The sequence below is a fragment of the Hydra vulgaris genome, chromosome 03, assembly GCF_038396675.1.
Source record: "Hydra vulgaris chromosome 03, alternate assembly HydraT2T_AEP".
Classification (NCBI taxonomy): domain Eukaryota; kingdom Metazoa; phylum Cnidaria; class Hydrozoa; order Anthoathecata; family Hydridae; genus Hydra; species Hydra vulgaris.
Genome location: NC_088922.1, coordinates 49,390,001 through 49,409,652, shown reverse-complemented (window position 1 = coordinate 49,409,652; position 19,652 = coordinate 49,390,001). Strand labels below are relative to the sequence as shown.

General features: G+C 33.2%; 2 protein-coding genes across 8 annotated transcripts in view; one reads left to right on the top strand and one right to left on the bottom strand.

Annotated features, from left to right (window-relative positions):
- LOC101240561 (focadhesin) overlaps positions 1-19,652 on the top strand; it is a 105,932-nt gene that overhangs the window by 9,283 nt on the left and 76,997 nt on the right. For 5 of the 7 annotated variants that reach the window (XM_065793526.1, XM_065793523.1, XM_065793527.1 and 2 more), the window contains exon 1: positions 14,122-14,200. The exons of 1 other annotated variant lie outside the window; for it this stretch is intronic. The gene's annotated coding sequence lies outside the window, so the exon portion shown is untranslated. Of the gene's footprint in view, positions 1-14,114; positions 14,201-19,652 lie in introns of those variants that run through there. One more of the 7 variants, XM_065793522.1, reaches the window with a different exon arrangement.
- LOC100209963 (gamma-glutamyl hydrolase) lies at positions 8,970-10,369 on the bottom strand. Its single transcript, XM_065793532.1, has 2 exons — positions 9,680-10,369; positions 8,970-9,413 (listed from the first exon to the last, which is right to left on the bottom strand). The coding sequence occupies exons 1-2, from the start codon at positions 10,344-10,346 to the stop codon at positions 9,142-9,144; spliced, it is 939 nt and encodes a 312-aa protein (XP_065649604.1). The 5' UTR covers positions 10,347-10,369; the 3' UTR covers positions 8,970-9,141.

The following is a 19,652-nucleotide window of genomic DNA, read 5'->3' as shown; positions in this document are numbered from 1 at the left end:
GCTAACGGCGAGACTAATGCGTATGGACTTTTCACTAGGTCGCACAATGAATGAGTTGACAACTCCTTTATTTAGCCGGGTGCTAACCGGCTTGAGACCACTCTCCCAGAAATCGATAAACAAACCTTCAACACTGCTAATCGTAACTACTTCTTTTACACTGGACTCTAGAGCCAGAATGTCAGCAACGGAAGTTATGAATATTGGGGGTTCTCCTCTAGGTTTCGGAGTTCGACGCCATCGACTGGATAGTGTTTCTAAGATGTCGGGACATACTGGATAGGTATCTTGTGTTTTGTAAGTATCGGTAGATAGTATCTGGTTGAAATCTCTCATTTTTCTATTACATAGCCAGATGTGCTCATCATGGACCAGAAGCCTCCAGACCAATCCACCTCAAGTTTTAGGAAACGATCTAAACCGCGGAAAATCATTTCGCCACACAATCTTACCACGTGTATTAATAGCTCTGCCGGCTAATCTCTATATGGCCAGCCGCTTTTAACACTTGTGGAGATTCACTCTGACGAACTGCTCATAAATAAGCTCAAGATTTACGAGCTCAGGTTAGAGAGCTGCCTAACCGTGCAGCTTAATTGACACAACTACTCTAACCTCTTCGTATAGCTAAACAATAAATTCAGCTTAATAGAGACGGAGTGGCTCAGGCTCATCATCAAGCCAAAGGCATGTAAAGAACTGGGTCCAATCATCATCAGTTAACTGAGGCTCGGGCTTCGGTCTCGGTGCTGGTTGCGGTGCGGCCTTGGAGCAGGCACAAGCCGCAGTTTAGGCGGGGTCAGTTTAACCCTTAGGGTTTCAACCTCCTCATGCTATTGGGATGGATTAGTAGCTCCATTGTGAAGTAAATCTTTAAGATTAACAAGTGCTTGCTTGGTGACAGGATCCATCACGTATTTATACTAAGGGGTCACCTTTTCTTTAATTGGGTGGTTGTTTTATAGTAGTATGAATGTATATAGGGTCATCTTGTCTCTAATTGGTCGGTGGTCTTATAGTGGTATGAGTATACTTAGCTGTATAAAAAATAAAATCAAAAATTATTTATGTTGCTTAACAAAAAAGAGGCGAGAGAAGCACAACTCATTGCACATTTTAATGCGCTTGTTGCAGCATAGGGCGGAAGTTAGTTGGACTAATTTAACTCATTGCGTACACACTGTTGATCGTCGAGACGTAAATGTTTTAGCCTCTCAATTATGCTTTTAACCTAGTCTTTTTTACCTTGATTTTTTGATAATGCATATGCTTTTTGATTATGCTTGTGCATGAGATCAGGGGGAAAATTACTTTTTAATACATCTTTGCTCACTCCAATCTAGAGTAAGTAATTTCAAAAATAATTTAAAAAGTTTACACACGTAAAGACGTAGCTTTTGCGGAAGTCAGCAAGTATATCACTAACGAGTTTAGCGGTAGCTATATCCCTTTCAGCTTTCTTGCTGTGAATATTATACTCACAGGTCTGGTTTATGTGCTCAGTAGCTTTGAATGAAATAATTAAGAAGCGCTCGACCAATTTTTTGTTTTTCTTCCAAGGTAAGGGCACTAGATATTAACAGAGACGATAAGCGCCCATCACTTTCTTTAAACGAGCATAAATCTTACATATATCTGACCCACTGAGTTACCTCGTATACTGTTCGAATTCTTCTCGCCTAGAATTGATGAACTCAACGAGGATGTCAAGCTTGTTACTCTTCAGAGTTTGTTTTAAATCAGTTATGTCAAGACTCATCTTGTCGCGTGTATACCACTGTGCTTGTTGCGTATATACTACAATGCATATTTTTTCTCTAAATGAAAATTAACTATTACCCACACGAACACCCCAGCTCGACTAGACGTTGTGCGATACTTGTATCGTTTTTACCAGCTATTTCAATTTAGCATTTGTAAGCATTAGAACAGTCATACATGTCGAGCCACAGTTTAATATTCACGTGGAACCCGTTCACAACAGTGGAACAGGTGTAACGGTCCCATGGGTGGTATGCAAGAATCTAACACTGGCCCACTCACTGTGTATAACTGCGAGGCCAATGACACTGTCGTCCCATGCACATCTCCAGTCAGAAATAAATCAGAAATAACGATGTTGAGAGACCCGCTACTAACAGTAGCTTTAAAAGCTCTCATCTGACAATCTGCCCTCGAGAGCTGAGATGGGAGACATTTCTCGAACAGAAATTTTACTATTTTTAGGTATTAAAAATGTATAGATGTGTCCGATAAGCTCTCATTTCTCAGGATGAAATCGTTGTCAAACATCCACTTGACAATATCCAGCTGTCCATCTCTGCAGGCGTATCGAGCAATGCTAATCCGAGGAACTAGGTCAAGAATGTTTCGTTATGTACTTGCCATAGTACCAATCGCACTTGTGCTAATATAACTTAAGGCTATTTATTCAATTGAGCTATATCGAGTTGTTGTATAAAAGCAAGAAAAAAATTTTCTTAAGCAAAATAAAAAAAAATGGGCATAGCGTTGGTAATGAGGTCGCGAACTGAGTATCTTCACTCTTAAGGTAAAGGTGGCAGCTGCCGCTGTGATTAATCTTCAAACTCGGTTCCTAAACATCGTTGAGGCTGAACATAACAGAAAGGATACCCTTAAGAATGTCTTTGACCAAGACCACTTAGATTAGAAGCTAGAAGTAACTACCCGCTTTGCAGCTATCAATGCAGCTCTTGTAGCTGTAGGACAGCCCGGCAACCACGCTTATTTAACTGTAGTTGTCCAAGCTTATAGTAATGCCCTTGGTTCTAGCGCAAACCCTGCACTGGTGTTCTCTCTACATGAGCATGTCTTTGACTACATGGTCCCTGAAAATGTGGCTCTCAACCAAGATTACTGCTTGCATCAAGCTTTGGTGTGTGTGGGTTTGGTGCCTCAATGCTTCAGTGAAGTAGGGTAGACAAACACACCGCTCCCTGTTGCTCGTAAAAAAATTAAAAAAACAAACAAAAAAGTCAACCCATCTCACTTACAAAATCTATCGAAAGAGTCTTTTTAACCATATTCATACTAATTAAAAAAATTTGCGGCGTATGCTAATAGGTTGCACCCAATTTTGTGGTCACTTGCGGTTTTTTTTCTTTTTTTTTTCTGTGTTTTTTTACCGCTTGAGAAGTACCACCCAACGCCTGCGCCAACTAAAGGCGTTTAGACAGTGTGTAGAAGTTGCTAAGCTGAGGATTTCTAGGTAAGCGGAGCGACTCCTTATCCAACTCTTACCCTTTCAATTTAACTACTTCGCAGTAAAGGGGGTTATCCTCGACGTAAACGTTTAACCTTGCCTTAGCCGCGCCCTCGGCAGCAAGGCGTGCATAAATTTTATTAATTGCTTAAAGTCGTTTTTGGTTGTACTCTTGCTAAGGTTTTTGAAGCTTTTTCATTGCTTCATTATGCCATTTAATTTCACCAGTGGTATCGCCATCAATAGCTTTTCCAATGTATTGGCTGCCGGTAAACTCAATGGCGTTTGTGATTACCAACCCAATCATAAAGCCGATGGTCGCCATTTTGTATATTATTTATCAACGGTGCGTTTATTTGATTGTCTACTAAGGCGCAAGACTAACGGGAGTTCACTTTTTGTCAACAAACCCTTGACAGATCCACACACCGGCGACGAGATGGACGCCTAATTTCTCAAGGTCTCTCATATTAAAGGCAAGCTCCGTTTTCAGGATAGACCTACAGCTCCAACGCCTACAACAGCACTGTAATAAAGAACGTCAGCTGCCTGTTTTTGAAAGGGCTGGAGTTGGAGTTGACATTTCCAATTCACGAGTAAGCGTATCTTATTCCTCTCTGCGGCATTACTCTTCAAATTTTATGTCAACTCAAAAGTTTTCCAGTTTCGAGTCAGCATAAAATTTGAGGCTGAGTATGTTAGCTACTGATTTATACTGCTCATGCGACTAGCCACACGCCGAATTAAAGAACCCAATCTCATTGAGTCAACACTCGGTCACGATATAAAGCTCGGTCACGACATAAAGCAGTTAAAGCAAAATTTTCTGATCCACTCAAAATCCTCTACAGAGCCAGTGGATTAGGATGGCAAACTTTTTCATAGTGCCTAGCAAGTGGATCAAGCAGTACTGGGTGCAGGATCCACTTGAACCTATTTCTTAAATAATGGCAGGTGAGCGGTATATTTTTATTGTCGACAAATGCACATACAAGACTGAAATGGATTTGAGGCACTCACCACTCTCAAAACTAGCAATATTATTTAAAGCATTTGTTGTAGGTGCTCACCCAGAGATATACAGGCGTCCCGCGAGTCGTGAGAGACCAGCTGTCCTGCATCGCCATCCTGCCGCTAATAGACTGGTCTCGCTTTTCAATGATAATAGAAGAAAAAGGAAACAAGCTCTCAGGTGATGATATTGAAAAAATCCCTTTAAACCTTTCACCGGCGCTTATTTACCAATTGGTGGAAGAAAGGCTTGAACTGCTGTAATGGACGCGTTGACTATTAATAATACTTCCGTTTTGTTTTCAATGTTAATAACTATACTACTCGCGTGCATTTGGAGATAAAGCGTGTGTCTGTGCATAAAAAAACTTACAATGGAAATTATTCTCGAAGAGCTGCTTGACGATGGCAAAGGCACCACCGTGCCTAAGCGCAAAAACAGCTCAATAGCTCTTTATAGGTCTAGGCTAGCTGCTGTTGTATCGGGCGGAAACAGTGTAAAGCTTCTTGGAAAAAACATAACACATCAAGGGCTGGCTAGTATGACACCCGATGAGGTGACAGAACTGTATAGCCGTTACACTGATTGAATAAGGCGAAATATGGGCGCTAGAGTTTCAAAAATGGTAACATTGGTTTACACAGGACTTGTAGAATAAGTCTTTCCCGTCAGTTATCACGACGCTCCTAAAGCTGATCTTGACAACAATCCTATAATCCAGCAGACTTTATGTGTCTTAGCTGGTGAGTTTTACCACCGAATGGGGTTAGGCCTAGCCCCCTTTACTGTTGCTTCATAAACAGTAACTAATGTAGATGTGACCAAAACCGCATGGTCTGCTAAGCAGGATATTAAGCCAGAGCTGAGCAGCGCTGAGCTCCCTGATGAGCAATAATTATTTAAACATTAGTAAAACTGCATTTAATAACGCCACAATATGGATAACCAAAGTCAGAAGACAAAGTAAAAGCTGGAAAAATTTCCACAGAGAAACGTAAGGCAAAGCGGTAAGCTCTGCTCTCGGAGCTCGCCAGTCAAAAAGAAAAATTTTTCAAATGGAACAAATTGTGAAAGAAAAAACGCAACGCGAATCAGCGAGTGCGCCAGAAAAAACGTGGCCCACCAATGAAAGTGGCTTTGACATTGCATTTGACAGGCCGCTGAAGAAAAATAGACCGCTTAAAGCACTGCCAATTGTGAATGCATTAATGCTGTATCTGTCTAAGAGAAAGAATATTTTACGACATACGCTGCTCCGACAACACATACTTCAGCAATAACAACAGCCGCAAGTTCCTCTCGGTTTTTTACCTCCATCACTCGTTGTCCCTAATAAAGGCTTTTTAATACCTGGGTCAGGCTTTGTAGGGTCAGGCTTTTCGGGGTCGGGCTTTGTAAAGTCAGGCTTTGTGGAATCAAGCTTTATGGGGTCAGGCTTACCCCTATCTCTCTTTTTAACTTCGTTAATATTTGTTACAAGTCCTAAAGCTACCAGTGGAACTTGAAGATGTTCGTTTGACCATTCCGTCGTGTTGTCAGTTTTTAAGGCAAGGTTGTTTGGAATTAAATAAAGGCCAGGTGCAAGACTAATTTTGAGATAAAGAGAGGCATTACTAAGAATTTTTTGATGTCTACTAATGTCAGCTCAGATATCGTTGGTCTTTATATAAATGTATCAAAGGCGTTAAGAAATTCGCTTTGAGAGTCTAAAGCTGACGCTGAGGTGCCAAAAATTAAGCTACGAACCGCTAGCTGAGCACTTAAAAAGCATACGGTGTATGCGCGAATGCTCTCAGAAACAGCCTTAAAGCCTGCTTTTGTAAGGCCATCCAACAATTCAAGAATTCCCCCGCAAACATATTAATAATGTCATAAGCTCTTGTTTTTCCATCTTGAATAAACGGACGTTGATCGAAATGAAAAGCCAAGTCTTACCTATTCCTTGTGAGATTGTAAATTCATTTTTAATTTCCGCAACTATTGTCATATCTATGTTCGTTTTCCACGGGTCAAACCCTGACGAACTTGGTAGCTTTACCCCTAACTGCCAAAGTAAACATCTAACCCCATACATTACATGAAAACAATACAATGCTCGCTTGAATGAATTTGAAGCGTTTGTGAAAATGTGCTGTTGAAACACCACTACCCACGGTTGCAATTGATACGCATATTAAATTAGTGTAGCACACCGGGCTAGTAGGGTTATAACAGTTTAAAGATATACAATATGAAAACGCTTTTATATAAAAATTTTAATGAAAATTTTTCGTTAACATATATTGTTGCGTTTTCAAGATCAGCTATCTCAAGCGGGCACCGAGAAATATCTTTTGCAATGCTTGGAACCGTATCCGACTGGTTAACATTTTCTAATGTTAAAATCACATCGTAAGGAGGCACTTCCGGGGAATAAGTAAAATTTGGATAAAAAACCCGGGTAGGGTACCAATGCCAAACACCACTAAGATACCGTTTGGCGCTTTAATCGTCAGTTCAGGCTTTTCTCCATACTTTACCTTATACTCTTGGAGCCATTCAAACTCTACGTAGTCTTGAGTTGGTTTAGAATAGTATGTGTATCCTGCAGGTCGATCTGCATTTACATATACATCGTTGTAAATATGCAACCCAAGCTATTCATTAAACTTTTGAGCATTGTTTGGGATTGAGTAAATATCTGTCATGATTGCAGTTTTATTTTACACGTGTTTTGTTTCTAACACGGCGTTTGAAATTCTGTGTTTACCTTTGAACTGCCGCCAGAACAACCCCACCAATCGCAACCAGAAGAGTCCACAGATTTTTAGCTAAGAAACCGGTGGCATTGGCAGCAACTCGAAACATCTACGCAATAATCGAGTCTATAATTCTAGGGAGGGCTGATGCAACTTTTTCAGCGAGCCAGCGGAGCGCATTTTTAAGATTTTCGAGCACAGCCTTGACTTAAGCCTTGAGTTAAGGGTAGGCGGCTTTATGGATTTAGAAGGGGCACTTTTATTAGCCTCACGTTCAGTCATAGTTTTAGTAAGCTCTGCTCTCAAGATATCTAGCGAGCTTCCAGGTTTACCTCCGACAGGTCCAACAGGGACGACAAGACTTGCAATACTCTCTGTTGTACCAGCAACTTCATTATTTGTGATTGGCGTTTCCGCACTCTCACCCCACTAGTCAAAAAATACTAATGGAATTTCTTCAGCCATCATACAATCGCAAATGTGCATTAGAGATAAACTCAACGCTCTAATTAGACGTTACTAAACTAAGCGACGCTGCTGTCAAAATAACTTCTTCACTAGTATCAACTTATAGGATTCGTCATATTGATAAGAGTGTCAGATTTTCACCCTTAATCTATTCACGACACCAACATTGCCTAAACCAATCAGGTCAAACGCTGCCAATCCGGTTCCCAACCTTTGATAAAAACCAAGTGGTAGTTCCTGGTACTGTACGACTTAGCTACGACATAACTCTCACAAGAGGCCCCGATCTTACGCTCGTTTCGTCAGTAATCTCGGTTGCGCACGGTCACCCTATCGCAGATAGGCTGACCGTGCATATGCAAGGGCAGGAGATAAATACTCTTTATGACTATGGCACATATTGGGCCAGTAGAGACCTTTGTCTCTCAGCAACCCAACTTGCTAGTTTAAAAAGGCTGATGCAAGGGTGCGATGATCAGGCTAATCCAGGTTATCTCACTTTGCTACGATCAGGGAGCTCAAGTGGTGTTACCACTGGACCAAATATCTCACTCGCTTTCAATCGCAATCCAAGTAAATATATAACTCTACTAGATTTTGAGAGAAAATCAAATGTAAATCCCTCAAAAATTGACGTCACTATTAACGGTCAACAAACTATATAGCAACGGAGCCAACCTGAATCAACTTTATGAAGAATCTTACCGCTGCTTAGCGGGAAGTAAAGGAGCCGATTCAAGTAAAACGAATAAGATAAACTCGGATAACAACTTTCAGACAGCAAATATAAATAACTGGTACTTAGAGTAGCACAGTACATTGCTTTTGATTTCCGCAACACTAGTAACCAACACCTGCATGGGTCTGGCCTAACATTCCGTAATAATGGCGATGGTATACAAGTCAGCATAACTTAAATAGCAGGAACTGGTACTGTCACCTGGCTAGCGGTCCTCTTCATAGACGATGTTGCCAAGTTTGAGGGCGGACGGTTCTATGGTATCGCATTCTAGGATAGATAGACGAGCTCTTTGCCTTGTCACCAGCACGCGCTCTGACTGACTGTTGTCCTAATATGTGCCACAAGAATGTTGTCCTAATGCGTGCCACAAGACTCGGATTGTCGTCAAAAAACAAAACAATGAAGTCACCACTATTACTGTCTGATAGAGCACTCAAAAGAGTAAAATACAAGTTTTTCGACGAACTTACAGATGCAAGCCGCTATTTTGCCGAAGAGGCATAGACCCATCGTCAAAAAAAATGTTCTTTGACTACAGTCAGACGGAGTTTATCGACTACACACTGATACAAGCTACCATTCGGCTCCAAATCATTGGGAACATGGTCCATTGACGACATTTGACAATTTGCCTAGCATTCTTATCTATATAATTAAGAACAATGCAGAAAACGTCATTTCTATCTATAATAATCAAGTTTGCATTTCAAATAAATTTTTACATATTATGACTTTATATTTTTAAAATTTTTGCAATTTTTAAAAGATAGAAAGATATTTAAAATGTTGGTTTAAAAGATATTGGTAATATTCAAAGTTATAACTTAAAATTTTTACCAGAAAATAAAGTGAAATAATCTTATATATTATTTTACCTATTATATACTTTCAATAAAAAAATCTATGGTAAAGTTTAAAAAGTAGAAATAAACAACATAACTTGAATAGCTTTTTTTGTTTAGGAAAATGTATAAATTTGCACAAATGGACTATGGCTATCTAAAAAATCTCCGATGTATATTGGATTTTGCCTAACTAAGGTGAAATTATTTTCATCTAAGTAGCTTTTAAAACTACGATTGTTCTTGCGGGCTTCATCCATAAAACCATTGGCAATACTTTGAGAGAACCGTACAGCTTTTGAATTATGAGGAATTGCAATCGTCGGTGCCCATTCAAACAAAATTTTTTCAGGGTGGAACTGCACTCCGTAGAACGGCAACGTACGATCTACGGAATAAATGAAGCTCTATAAATTTGTAATTGTATAAAAGTTTTATTAACTATGCATTTTTTTTTGTTAAATACGTTACTCTCATTTAAAAATTCTTTTTGTGTTTGTTTGGATTGCATTCGTAAAGAAATCCATAGTATAAGTCAGGATTGAATTATGAGAAATAAAAAAGTGAAATGAATAAGTAAACTATAACAAAAATTTGGTGAAATAATGCAATTTATTTGAATTAAAAGTAAGAAATGAAGCAAACGTAACTGACCTTGAATAATTGAAACAAATTCTTTTCCTTTTCTGTCTATACTTGTTGCAACTACATCAAAAGTTGTGTGATTGCCTATTGTTGGTAAGAAACTATACTGGTGAAAATGTGAGGTAATGTTGTATAACTCAGTATCGTTTTTTATCAAATAAAATGAATTTCTAAATAATGGACTCTCCTTATACCATTTTAAACTAGAAGTAAAGTTTTGTGAGTCTGTAGGTACCATTAGTTCATTTGAATGCTTAACTAATGCTTGCATTCCTCGACATATTCCAAGAATAGGAAAGTGTATCCCCTCATCATTTAACTTTGATGCCATTTCAGCTAACCTCTTAGTTAAGTGATAATACTTAGAGTCCACCAAATTCACGTTTCCCCCTGGAAACAGTAAGCCATTAATAGAGTTGAATATAGTGTTTAATTGATTATCTGAGAGATTAGGGGTTATCGCAACAGCCCTGGATCCTGCTAACTCCACAAACTTTACATATGAAGCAGCAATGTAGCTTTTACCTCGAAGCTCGGGTTTATGATTTAATAAATTTTCATCAGTAATTTTCATTACAGGGATTCCAATCGAAAGTCTTTGTTCGTCATTTTCACTTTTACTAAATTTTATTAAAAAATTAAACAATAAAGAAACTAAACAAAAAAATATTTTCATCTTTTAAATCATAAACAAATTTGTTCAAACTTAGTCTGGCTCACTTTGAGGAATAATTTTCACACGCCATTGCGCATTTCAATAGCATTTTAATTTTTTTTAATCAATAGTAGAAGTACAAACAATTTTCTGCATAGTTTTTTCATCTCTTTTTTTATCTCTATTTTAATCTCTTTAGGTTTAATTTTATGTCTTAAATTTTTTTATTTTTATTATTATTGTTTATTTTAAATGCCTTAAAAAGTTTTTAATTTTCATCACAGAGCACCGCGAAAGAGCATATGAAAAGAAGTTTACGCCTCCTTCCTTACCGATATTACAAAACTTGCCCAGAGGTGACGTAGACCTACGGATCTCTAGTGTCTGAGTAGACCTACGGATCTCAGTAGACCTACGGATCTCTAGTGTCTGAGTAGACCTACGGATCTCTAGTGTCTGAGTAGACCTACGGATCTCAGTAGACCTACGGATCTCAGTAGACCTACGGATCTCTAGTGTCTGAGTAGACCTACGGATCTCAGTAGACCTACGGATCTCAGTAGACCTACGGATCTCTAGTGTCTAAGTGCGCAAACTACTGCGCCACGGCTGCTCGTTGTTTAAATATTCATATTATGTTCCCTTTAAAATCTAATAAAAAAACTAACTAGAAATAAATAAATTATGAAACAAATATAATATAATAAAACGAACAAAACCAAATTTTAGAAGTTTTATAGTTTCTAAATTTTGATGAATTAGGAAGATGCAATAACTGAGATCAGGCGCGGATCCAGGGAAATACGTTACTATCATCAGACCTCCAATTTTTAATTTTTAAATAAAAAATAAAATTGAAAACTACGCTTTTGATACTATTATGAACCGTATTTTACATATATTAAAATGTACAATAAAACTGATTTTCCTCTGCCCTCTACCTCCTACTAAACAACAGTAACATTCCATCCCACCCCACCAAATACTGAATCTGCCCTTGACTGGATCTTGGATTCAGTGGCTGGGGTGACAACTAAAATAGTGATTTGGTAAGTCAGCGAATTCATTAAGAGACAGAAAAAGTTCTTGGGTTGCCAGCTCATTATACGTTTACAGCGCAATTTTTCGCATCTGTCTTAATAGCAGTTTTTTTTTCACTTTTCATACAAATGTATATTATATTTATTTATTACTATTGCATCAATTTGTTTTTGTTATTTGTATATTATTACTATTTATTATATTATATTTATTAATTTATTATATATATATATATATATATATATATATATATATATATATATATATATATATATATATATATATATATATATATATTATTATATATTATTTATTATATTATATTATTTAATTTATTATACTATTATATATTATATATTATTATTATATTATATTAATATATGTTATAATATGAATTTTCATACAAATATATATTCTAAGAACCTTAAAAAAAATACCTTGAGGCGAGAAATACCTATTCCATTATATTCTATTTTGCGTTCATAACACAATCTAGATAAATTTTAAAGTTTATATTTTATTAAAAAATAAATTGTTTTTAAAATAATTTCTAAACGAATTATTAGAAGTTAATTCTTTTGTTAAATAAATAAGATTTCGTATAAGATATGTTAGACTAAAAATAAGTTAATGATTATGTTATAGCAATATTGTTTACAAGTCTATTTATCTCAAACGCAATTATTTACATCAAACATTAACCACTAAATTGGTTAAATGTTTAAATTAAACGTTTGCCACCAAGCTAAACTGGTTAAAAAAGCTTAAAATCTAAATGATGAAAACAGCGGCAACTGAAAAATTAGAAATAGCTTTAAAAAATATATAAATATATATACCATTAATACTATTAATGTGTATTTTTATTAGTAAATTATAAAGAATGATAAATTCAAAAACTTATAAAGGCTGTGATAAAGTTGGTATGAATATGATAGAAATATAGATTTGATAGAGAGGAAATTTATATAAAATATATGTATACTTTGGTGTATATTATTTGAATTATTTTGCTTTATTTTATAATCTTTTTGTAATCATATATATATATATATATATATATATATATATATATATATATATATATATATATATATATATATATATATATATATATATACATAAATACTGTTGTTTTGATTATGTAATAATAATCCATTTTTTTCGATTTGAGAGTGATCAATATAAAGTGAAATAATCATATATTGATCAATCTCAAATCGAAAAAAATGGATTATTATTACATAATCAAAACAACAGTATTTATGTATGTATATATATATATATATATATATATATATATATATATATATATATATATATATATATATATATATATATATATATATATATATATATATATATATATATATATATATATCTCCGTTTGAAATTTAATGTCAGCGCACAAAAAATCTCTGGCAAGATGGTCGTTTTTAAGCGCGATTTAAAAATTGAGCGATTTAAAAAATTCTTTTTTTTCTGCTTTTTAAATTAAAATAAAAATAGCGAAAAGAACGCTTTGAAGGTATACTAGATAAAATAATTAAAAAAAAAAATCTAGTGAAAAAAAGCATTTTCATAAAAGTTAAAAAAATGAACAAAAAATTTTTTGTTGCAATTTAAAACAAAAAGGTTTTATTTTTTTGGCTTTTTATTGCGCTCGCTTAAGTTTTTGCAAAATTCTGTTCCACGTTTTCTAAAGTCCGTTCAAAGTAAGTGTGGTAACAACGTGTTTTCTAGTCTTTTTTTTAGAATTTGATATCACTTTAGATATGTTTTAAAAATTGAAATGATTATACTTTCTATTAGTGTTTTCTATTTTTGAAGTTATTTACATTTACATAAAGTTAATGGCTATCAAAATTTTTGATGTCGATCGTTCATTAAATTCCTATCGAAGGAAGGTAGTCCGTTCTATTAAAACTATTTGCGTTTGTTTTTATATCTATTTTCTAAGCTCTTGCCAAATTTTATTGCATTATTCGGATTTACACATACATTACTACATGCACAAAAAAGGTACATAATTTCGGCAATTTTACGCCTCATATGGTAGAGGGGGTCTATCGGAAACTTTATATAAAGTCCATACTGTAATCATTTTACTTTCAAATTTAATTTAAATTTTAAATTAAATTTAAAAATTTTTGATTAAAAAGCTTAATTTATACTTAAGGTTCTAAAGTGTAATTTTAATCTAATTACAACATATTTGTAGTGTACTTTAATAATGTTTACAAAAATTTAGTAAAGTTATATTGTCAAAATATAACTAAATACTTAAGTACTCATTAGATAAAGTTTTAATGTACATTAGATTACATTTTTTGTTTAATGCAACAGTTTATTTAATGCAACAATGAAATAATATTTAGAATTATTATTATAATGTCTAAAGTAATTAAAATGCCTAGTTTAATGAAATTTTTAGGTTATTATAATAAGATGTTTTTTTAAAAAGATTTTTTATAGTTATTTCTTATATACATAAAATGTATTTGTTATAGATTGTATATATGTATAAATATAAATATATTTGTATTGTATATACACACACACACACACACACATATATTGTATGTATATATGTGTGTGTGTGTGTGTGTGTGTGTGTGTGTGTGTGTGTGTGTGTGTGTGTGTGTGTGTGTGTGTGTGTGTGTGTGTGTGTGTGTGTGTGTGTGTGTGTGTGTATTGTATATTATGTATTTGTATTGTATATTATATATATTTTTATATATGTGTTGCTGTTTCTAGTTAATTAAATTAATTCATAGTAAACTAAAAAAAATAAATTGAAAACTTTGTTGTTGACTCACATTTGTTTGCAACAGGTATGTATTGTTTGTCTAGTGTTACAATTCTGCAATGCCTTGTAGTAGTCTAAGTAGCATATTTGAATTTTATTTTTACTATTATGTTTAGTTAAAATAAGTTTTTTAATTATAGGTTGACTTAACCAAATTTTTTATGTCTGCCTTTAGTTAAGAAATAAAAATATTCTTTAGGTTAAAGTATTTAAACTTTGTGAATATTATTTTATATTTACTATGATTTCAATATTTAATAAATATTTCCCCCCTAGCTATCACAAGTCCCAAAAAAAGTATTGTATTTTATGGTGCAGCCAAAAAAATTTTAATTGATAACTTCTCCTTGCCTGTTCAAACCAGTGAGTGTATTAATGGACACCTTTATTTTGTCTATGTTAGTTCCAGGGAATCAGCAACTAAAACTTATAATCAAGTCACTCAATATTTTAGAATCATAACATCAAAAAGTTAAATTGAAAATTTAGTAAATAAATCGAAAATCTGGGCAAAACATTTTTTCAAGATTAGTTATTATGAAATTTTTTTGGCCAAGGCAGTGTTTCATCTCCAACTCAAAGTGAACAATTAAGCTCAGCTTTTAGTGAAAATGCGTCAAATAAATATACTTCATGAGAGAATGTGACACCTAGGAGAAAAAAACTAAGAAGTAGATTGTCTTATCTATCTTCAAATTTAGCTAGTATTTGCACAAAACACCGAATCAAAATAGCTGAAGTGAAAGCAAAATTAAACACTATGCCATACAAATTATAAGTTTTAAAGCAAAGTGTTAAAAGAAAAGAAGATATTATCAAAGGTTTAAGAGCAGAGGTTAGAGACTTAAAGAATAAACTACAAACATATTACTACAGTAGACAAACTTGAAATCTTATTGCTACTAAAAAAGCAATGAAAAGTAAAGAAAGAGAAAAGTTAAGAAAAGTAACTCTCAAGCATAATGCTGCTATTAGTACAAATAAAAAGATTATTACCAGCTTATAAAAATGATATGACCTAGATGGAGGAGGCAATATACTTAATACAAATACGTCAGATGATAAAACTTATCCATTGCAAATGGGAATGATAATTTAGAGCATATTATTGTCTAATGTCCCAACAAGTAACATACCATTTCTTGTTGAGAAAATGGGGCAATATTTAGGTGTTGGTTTTTCTAACATTCCTCACCGTATTACTGTTGACCAAATGACCTGTAAGTAACAGAATGGGCTATTACTAATAATCACCTTACATTAGGGTTTGATGCAAAAACGCAAAAAGACGTTCATATCAATAGCATTCACCTAACATCGAAAAATAAATGCCAGGTTATTGCTATTGACCAATTACCAGGTGGGACAGCAGTTGATTATGCAAACCATATACATAATGAAGTAGATCATATTGCTTTAGTTTATTCTACTTTCATTTGCAACCCTTTGAAGAGTGTCGTAATTTGATTATCTCAAATATATCAAACACAATGTCCGATAGAGTTTCGGTTAACCATCTTACAATAAGAAAACTCGGTGCAATCTGGTCTAAAAATCTGAATGAGTTAAACTACCATTTGCACCCTCTTAATACAATTGCTATTTTATGTCGTTCAGCATTAAAGTCTGTGGAAACTGAAACTTGTCAATTATTTGGATATGATAGAATGGCAGTCAAAATTGTTTTAGCTATGAAATAGATAAGGTTTAAAGATGTGAAAGGGGACCCAAAAGGATTTGTAAATTTCCACAAGGTATCATTCCAAGGTATCATGGTAACCGGCTTCACATTCTGTTCCATACTTGTTTGTTCCATTTTTATAAAATACTATACTGAAAAAAAAATAAAACAAATGTGCATGCTTGCATTATTTGGAAAACTTATTACAGGACCTTGGATGACTATGTTTTATGTATCATCTGAAAATGCAACTTTTGATCATGTTAGTGGTATCACTATAGTTAAAAAAATTGTGCAAACAATTAAAAGTTCAAAAAGTAATCCTACTGCTCTATTGACCAGAAAAACAGATTTCTTTAGAAATTTTCTTAAACCAAATACTTTACAATTGATATCAAAGATGTGCACAATTGAGACCAGCTTATCGCCATGACTAAGGCTAGTCTTGTTGCAATAGAAGAGGTTTAAATCGTCAGTACAAGCACTATTTTGCCATTACTATTACAATGACACTTAAAGAGGAGACAGCAAGTGCAAGACTTCATAAAATAGATAGTGAAGAGTTAATGGGAATGTTCAGTGCTGCAAAAGGAAGATCCCCTAATGCATCAATTCATTATATATTTTGCAAATTAAGAACAAAAAAGAATAGGACAGTGGATTATCTTGAAAATCTCGGCAACTATTCAAGAGAAAATGTTATTAGGTGGGCTATGCAGGAGGCAAGAAAAAAAAGACTAAAAAGTCGTCTGCAACATGCTGAAATTAGGGCTGAGATTTCTTAAAGACAAACTGAAAAACGCAAAAAAAATGGATGAAAAATAAAAATAAAATTTAGAGCGACATTTATCTATATTTACTACAAGTGAAATTTCGAATTTACATAAAAACTTGTCAACAAAGCAAGTTGCTGATTTAAATGATGTTATGTTAGACAGAATTGTTGGCAGAAATCTCTGCCATCAATGGTATGATACTGAATCAAGAATGACAAACATGTATGATGGCAGAGTTGAAAAACTTAAAAAATGCAGACAGATATCATTTACTCTATATCATACTGGTCTAAAGATGAAACTGATTCTGAAGCTGTTGATTATTGCATGCAAAAAATACAGTTGGTTGCTGATATTGTATCAGGTGAGATAATATTTTCCTAATTCAAATGTACATCAATTAGTGCATAATAAATGTACATCAATTAGTGGAACTTGCAAAAGCAGCGTACAGGAAATAGTGGATTTTGTAAAATCAATGTATAGCGATTAGTGGAATTTGCAAAATAAATGTACAGCGAGTAGTGGAACTTGCAAAATAAATGTAAAGGAAGTAGTGCAATTTGCAAAATAAATGTACAGCGAGTAGTGGAACTTGCAATTTTTTTGATAGGCAGCTCTGGCTTATGTTCATGTCGTGTCTATTGTTAACAATGATTTATATTTAGTTTCATTATTGGAATTTAATATATTAATCATTAACTAAAAGCCAAGACTCAAATTAATTCAAATATTATTTTAAAACAGACAAAAAAATATGGTCTGCGGGGGACACCCGACTCTCCGTATGAAAAGTCCAACTTGTAAGGTGGTAATGTGTTTTGTATTTTAATATATTATTTAAAGTCATTGCTTTTTTTCTTTTTCTTTTTTAAAAAAAATTTTATATAAAGTATTTTATGTTTTTTTAGGTTGGAGGGGGTGTGGACACGGCCCCTTCCCCCAAATCAATGAGTGTGCAGCTTTGTTTGTTGTAATGTTGTAAATAATAAAATTTGTTTTGATGATTTTAAAAAAAACCTTTTTAATAAGAATCAAAATATTTATAATGAATCGTTTTTATTAATAGGGTGTGTTAAATCATTACCCCACATACACCCTAATTCAAAAAATGAACCTCTCCTATTTGGTGGCAGTCTACAAGAAAATTATAGCAGTTTATTGCATATGAAAATTAATAAATTTATAAAAAATTTGATCTTTTATGAATAAAAATTTCATTTTTTGATGGTAAAAGTGGCGGTTGGTTGCCCCCTCTAGCCCCTTGGACATGCCCAGTGACTAAGTACCTATATAAATTTGCAGGCTACTATTACATCTATCTTTTGATACCAAGTTATAAGCATTTAGATAAGAATTGACAAAGTTATTAAACTTTTAGTTCATAAAAACATTTTTTTGACCACAGTTTCTTCAACAAATCCATATATCGAAAAAAGGGTACTAAAAACGACATAACTTTTTATGGAATTGTTCAATTTTGATAATTTTTTCACTTTTACAATATTGAATCCAAGCTCTTTCTAATGATATATAACAACCAAGAATTTAATTAATTTAAAATTATCATGGGACGTACCTATATATTTATATATATATATATATATATATATATATATATATATATATATATATATATATATATATATATATATATATATATATATATATATATATATATATATATTTCCACTCATTGGAAAATTGTTTTTTGTTTACAAGTTATGTTAAATTATTATTATTTTTTTTTTATTTAACACCCTCTGTAAATGTGTTTACAAGGTAAAAATACATAAAAACAGTTTAAGATATATAAAGAGAGAATAAAGTATATCACTTGATAATGTTTTCTTCAAGAGTATTTTTGAAAATTGTTTGCTGTTGCTTTGCATTCCAACATTGAATTGCCTGTACTAAAATTTGATAAGTATATTCAGAAATTATATTTTCTGAAATATTAATTTTCAATTTTTTCTTATCATGAATTAAGTTTTTCATATTTATTTTATGGATCTTACATAATTCCTTTATATCATCTAAAAATGAATATTTTAATGAACAATAGTTTAGATTTGGGTAAAACAATAGTTAAGCTGAAAATTGATGATTTCAAAAGTTACTTTAGTATTTACAAAAGTTACTTTATTAAGTACAATTTTTTGTAGTTTTTTCATTTAGAATTTCTTTTTTGTTTAACAAAGCAATGTGACATTATATAATTCTTTCTATATTTTTTGTGCAACTGTAGCTAACTTTAATTAAATTTCGATTAAAAATTTTATGTAATTTATTAGAGGGTGGGAAATGCTTATCGACCAATTTTAAAAACACTTTTCCTATGTTAGTGGAAACATTTTTGCTATGTGGGGGGTTTAACCAAATTACATTTCTAGTTCTATTTCGCTTTTTTGTATATTGCAGATATTTTAGATAAAACAATTGAATTTGCAAAAAGCCACACAGTTATTCCTGAAGAAACAATCCGTATAATAAAACATTGCAGAAAAACCTTACTTTATTTTAATATGGAAACTTGGAAAAAGAAAAAAATACATGACTGTAACAAAAAATACATGATGTAACAATGGGCAGTTATGGCGGAGTAGAGATTTGTAAATTTGTTGGACTATACATTTTAGATTTATTGATGTCACATTTAACGTCAATGAATTATTGTATATCAATATTAACTCAAATCATCCACCCCAAATTCTAAAATAAATCCCAATTTCAATTAATAACAGGCTAAACCAAAACTTCTCTAATAAGAATGTATTCAATTCCTCTAAACAAATATTTGAAGATGCCCTTAAAAGCAGTGGTTTTGGAAATTTTGAACTAAAATTTGTCCCTGAAAAAAAGAATACAAAAAAGCAAAATATAACTAGAAATGTAATTTGGTGCAACCCCCCATATAGCAAAAATGTTTCCACTGACATAGGAAAAGTGTTTTTAAAATTGGCTGATTAGCAATTTCCGCCCTCCAACAAATTACATAAATTTTTTAATCAAAATACAGT

Coding starts and splice junctions, on each gene's coding strand:
- LOC100209963 (XM_065793532.1), bottom strand. CDS start 10,346: ATGAAAATATTTTTTTGTTTAGTTTCTTTATTGTTTAATTTTTTAATA. Junction 9,414..9,679: donor ATTTGTTTCAATTATTCAAG/GTCAGTTACGTT, acceptor TTTATTCCGTAG/ATCGTACGTTGCCGTTCTAC.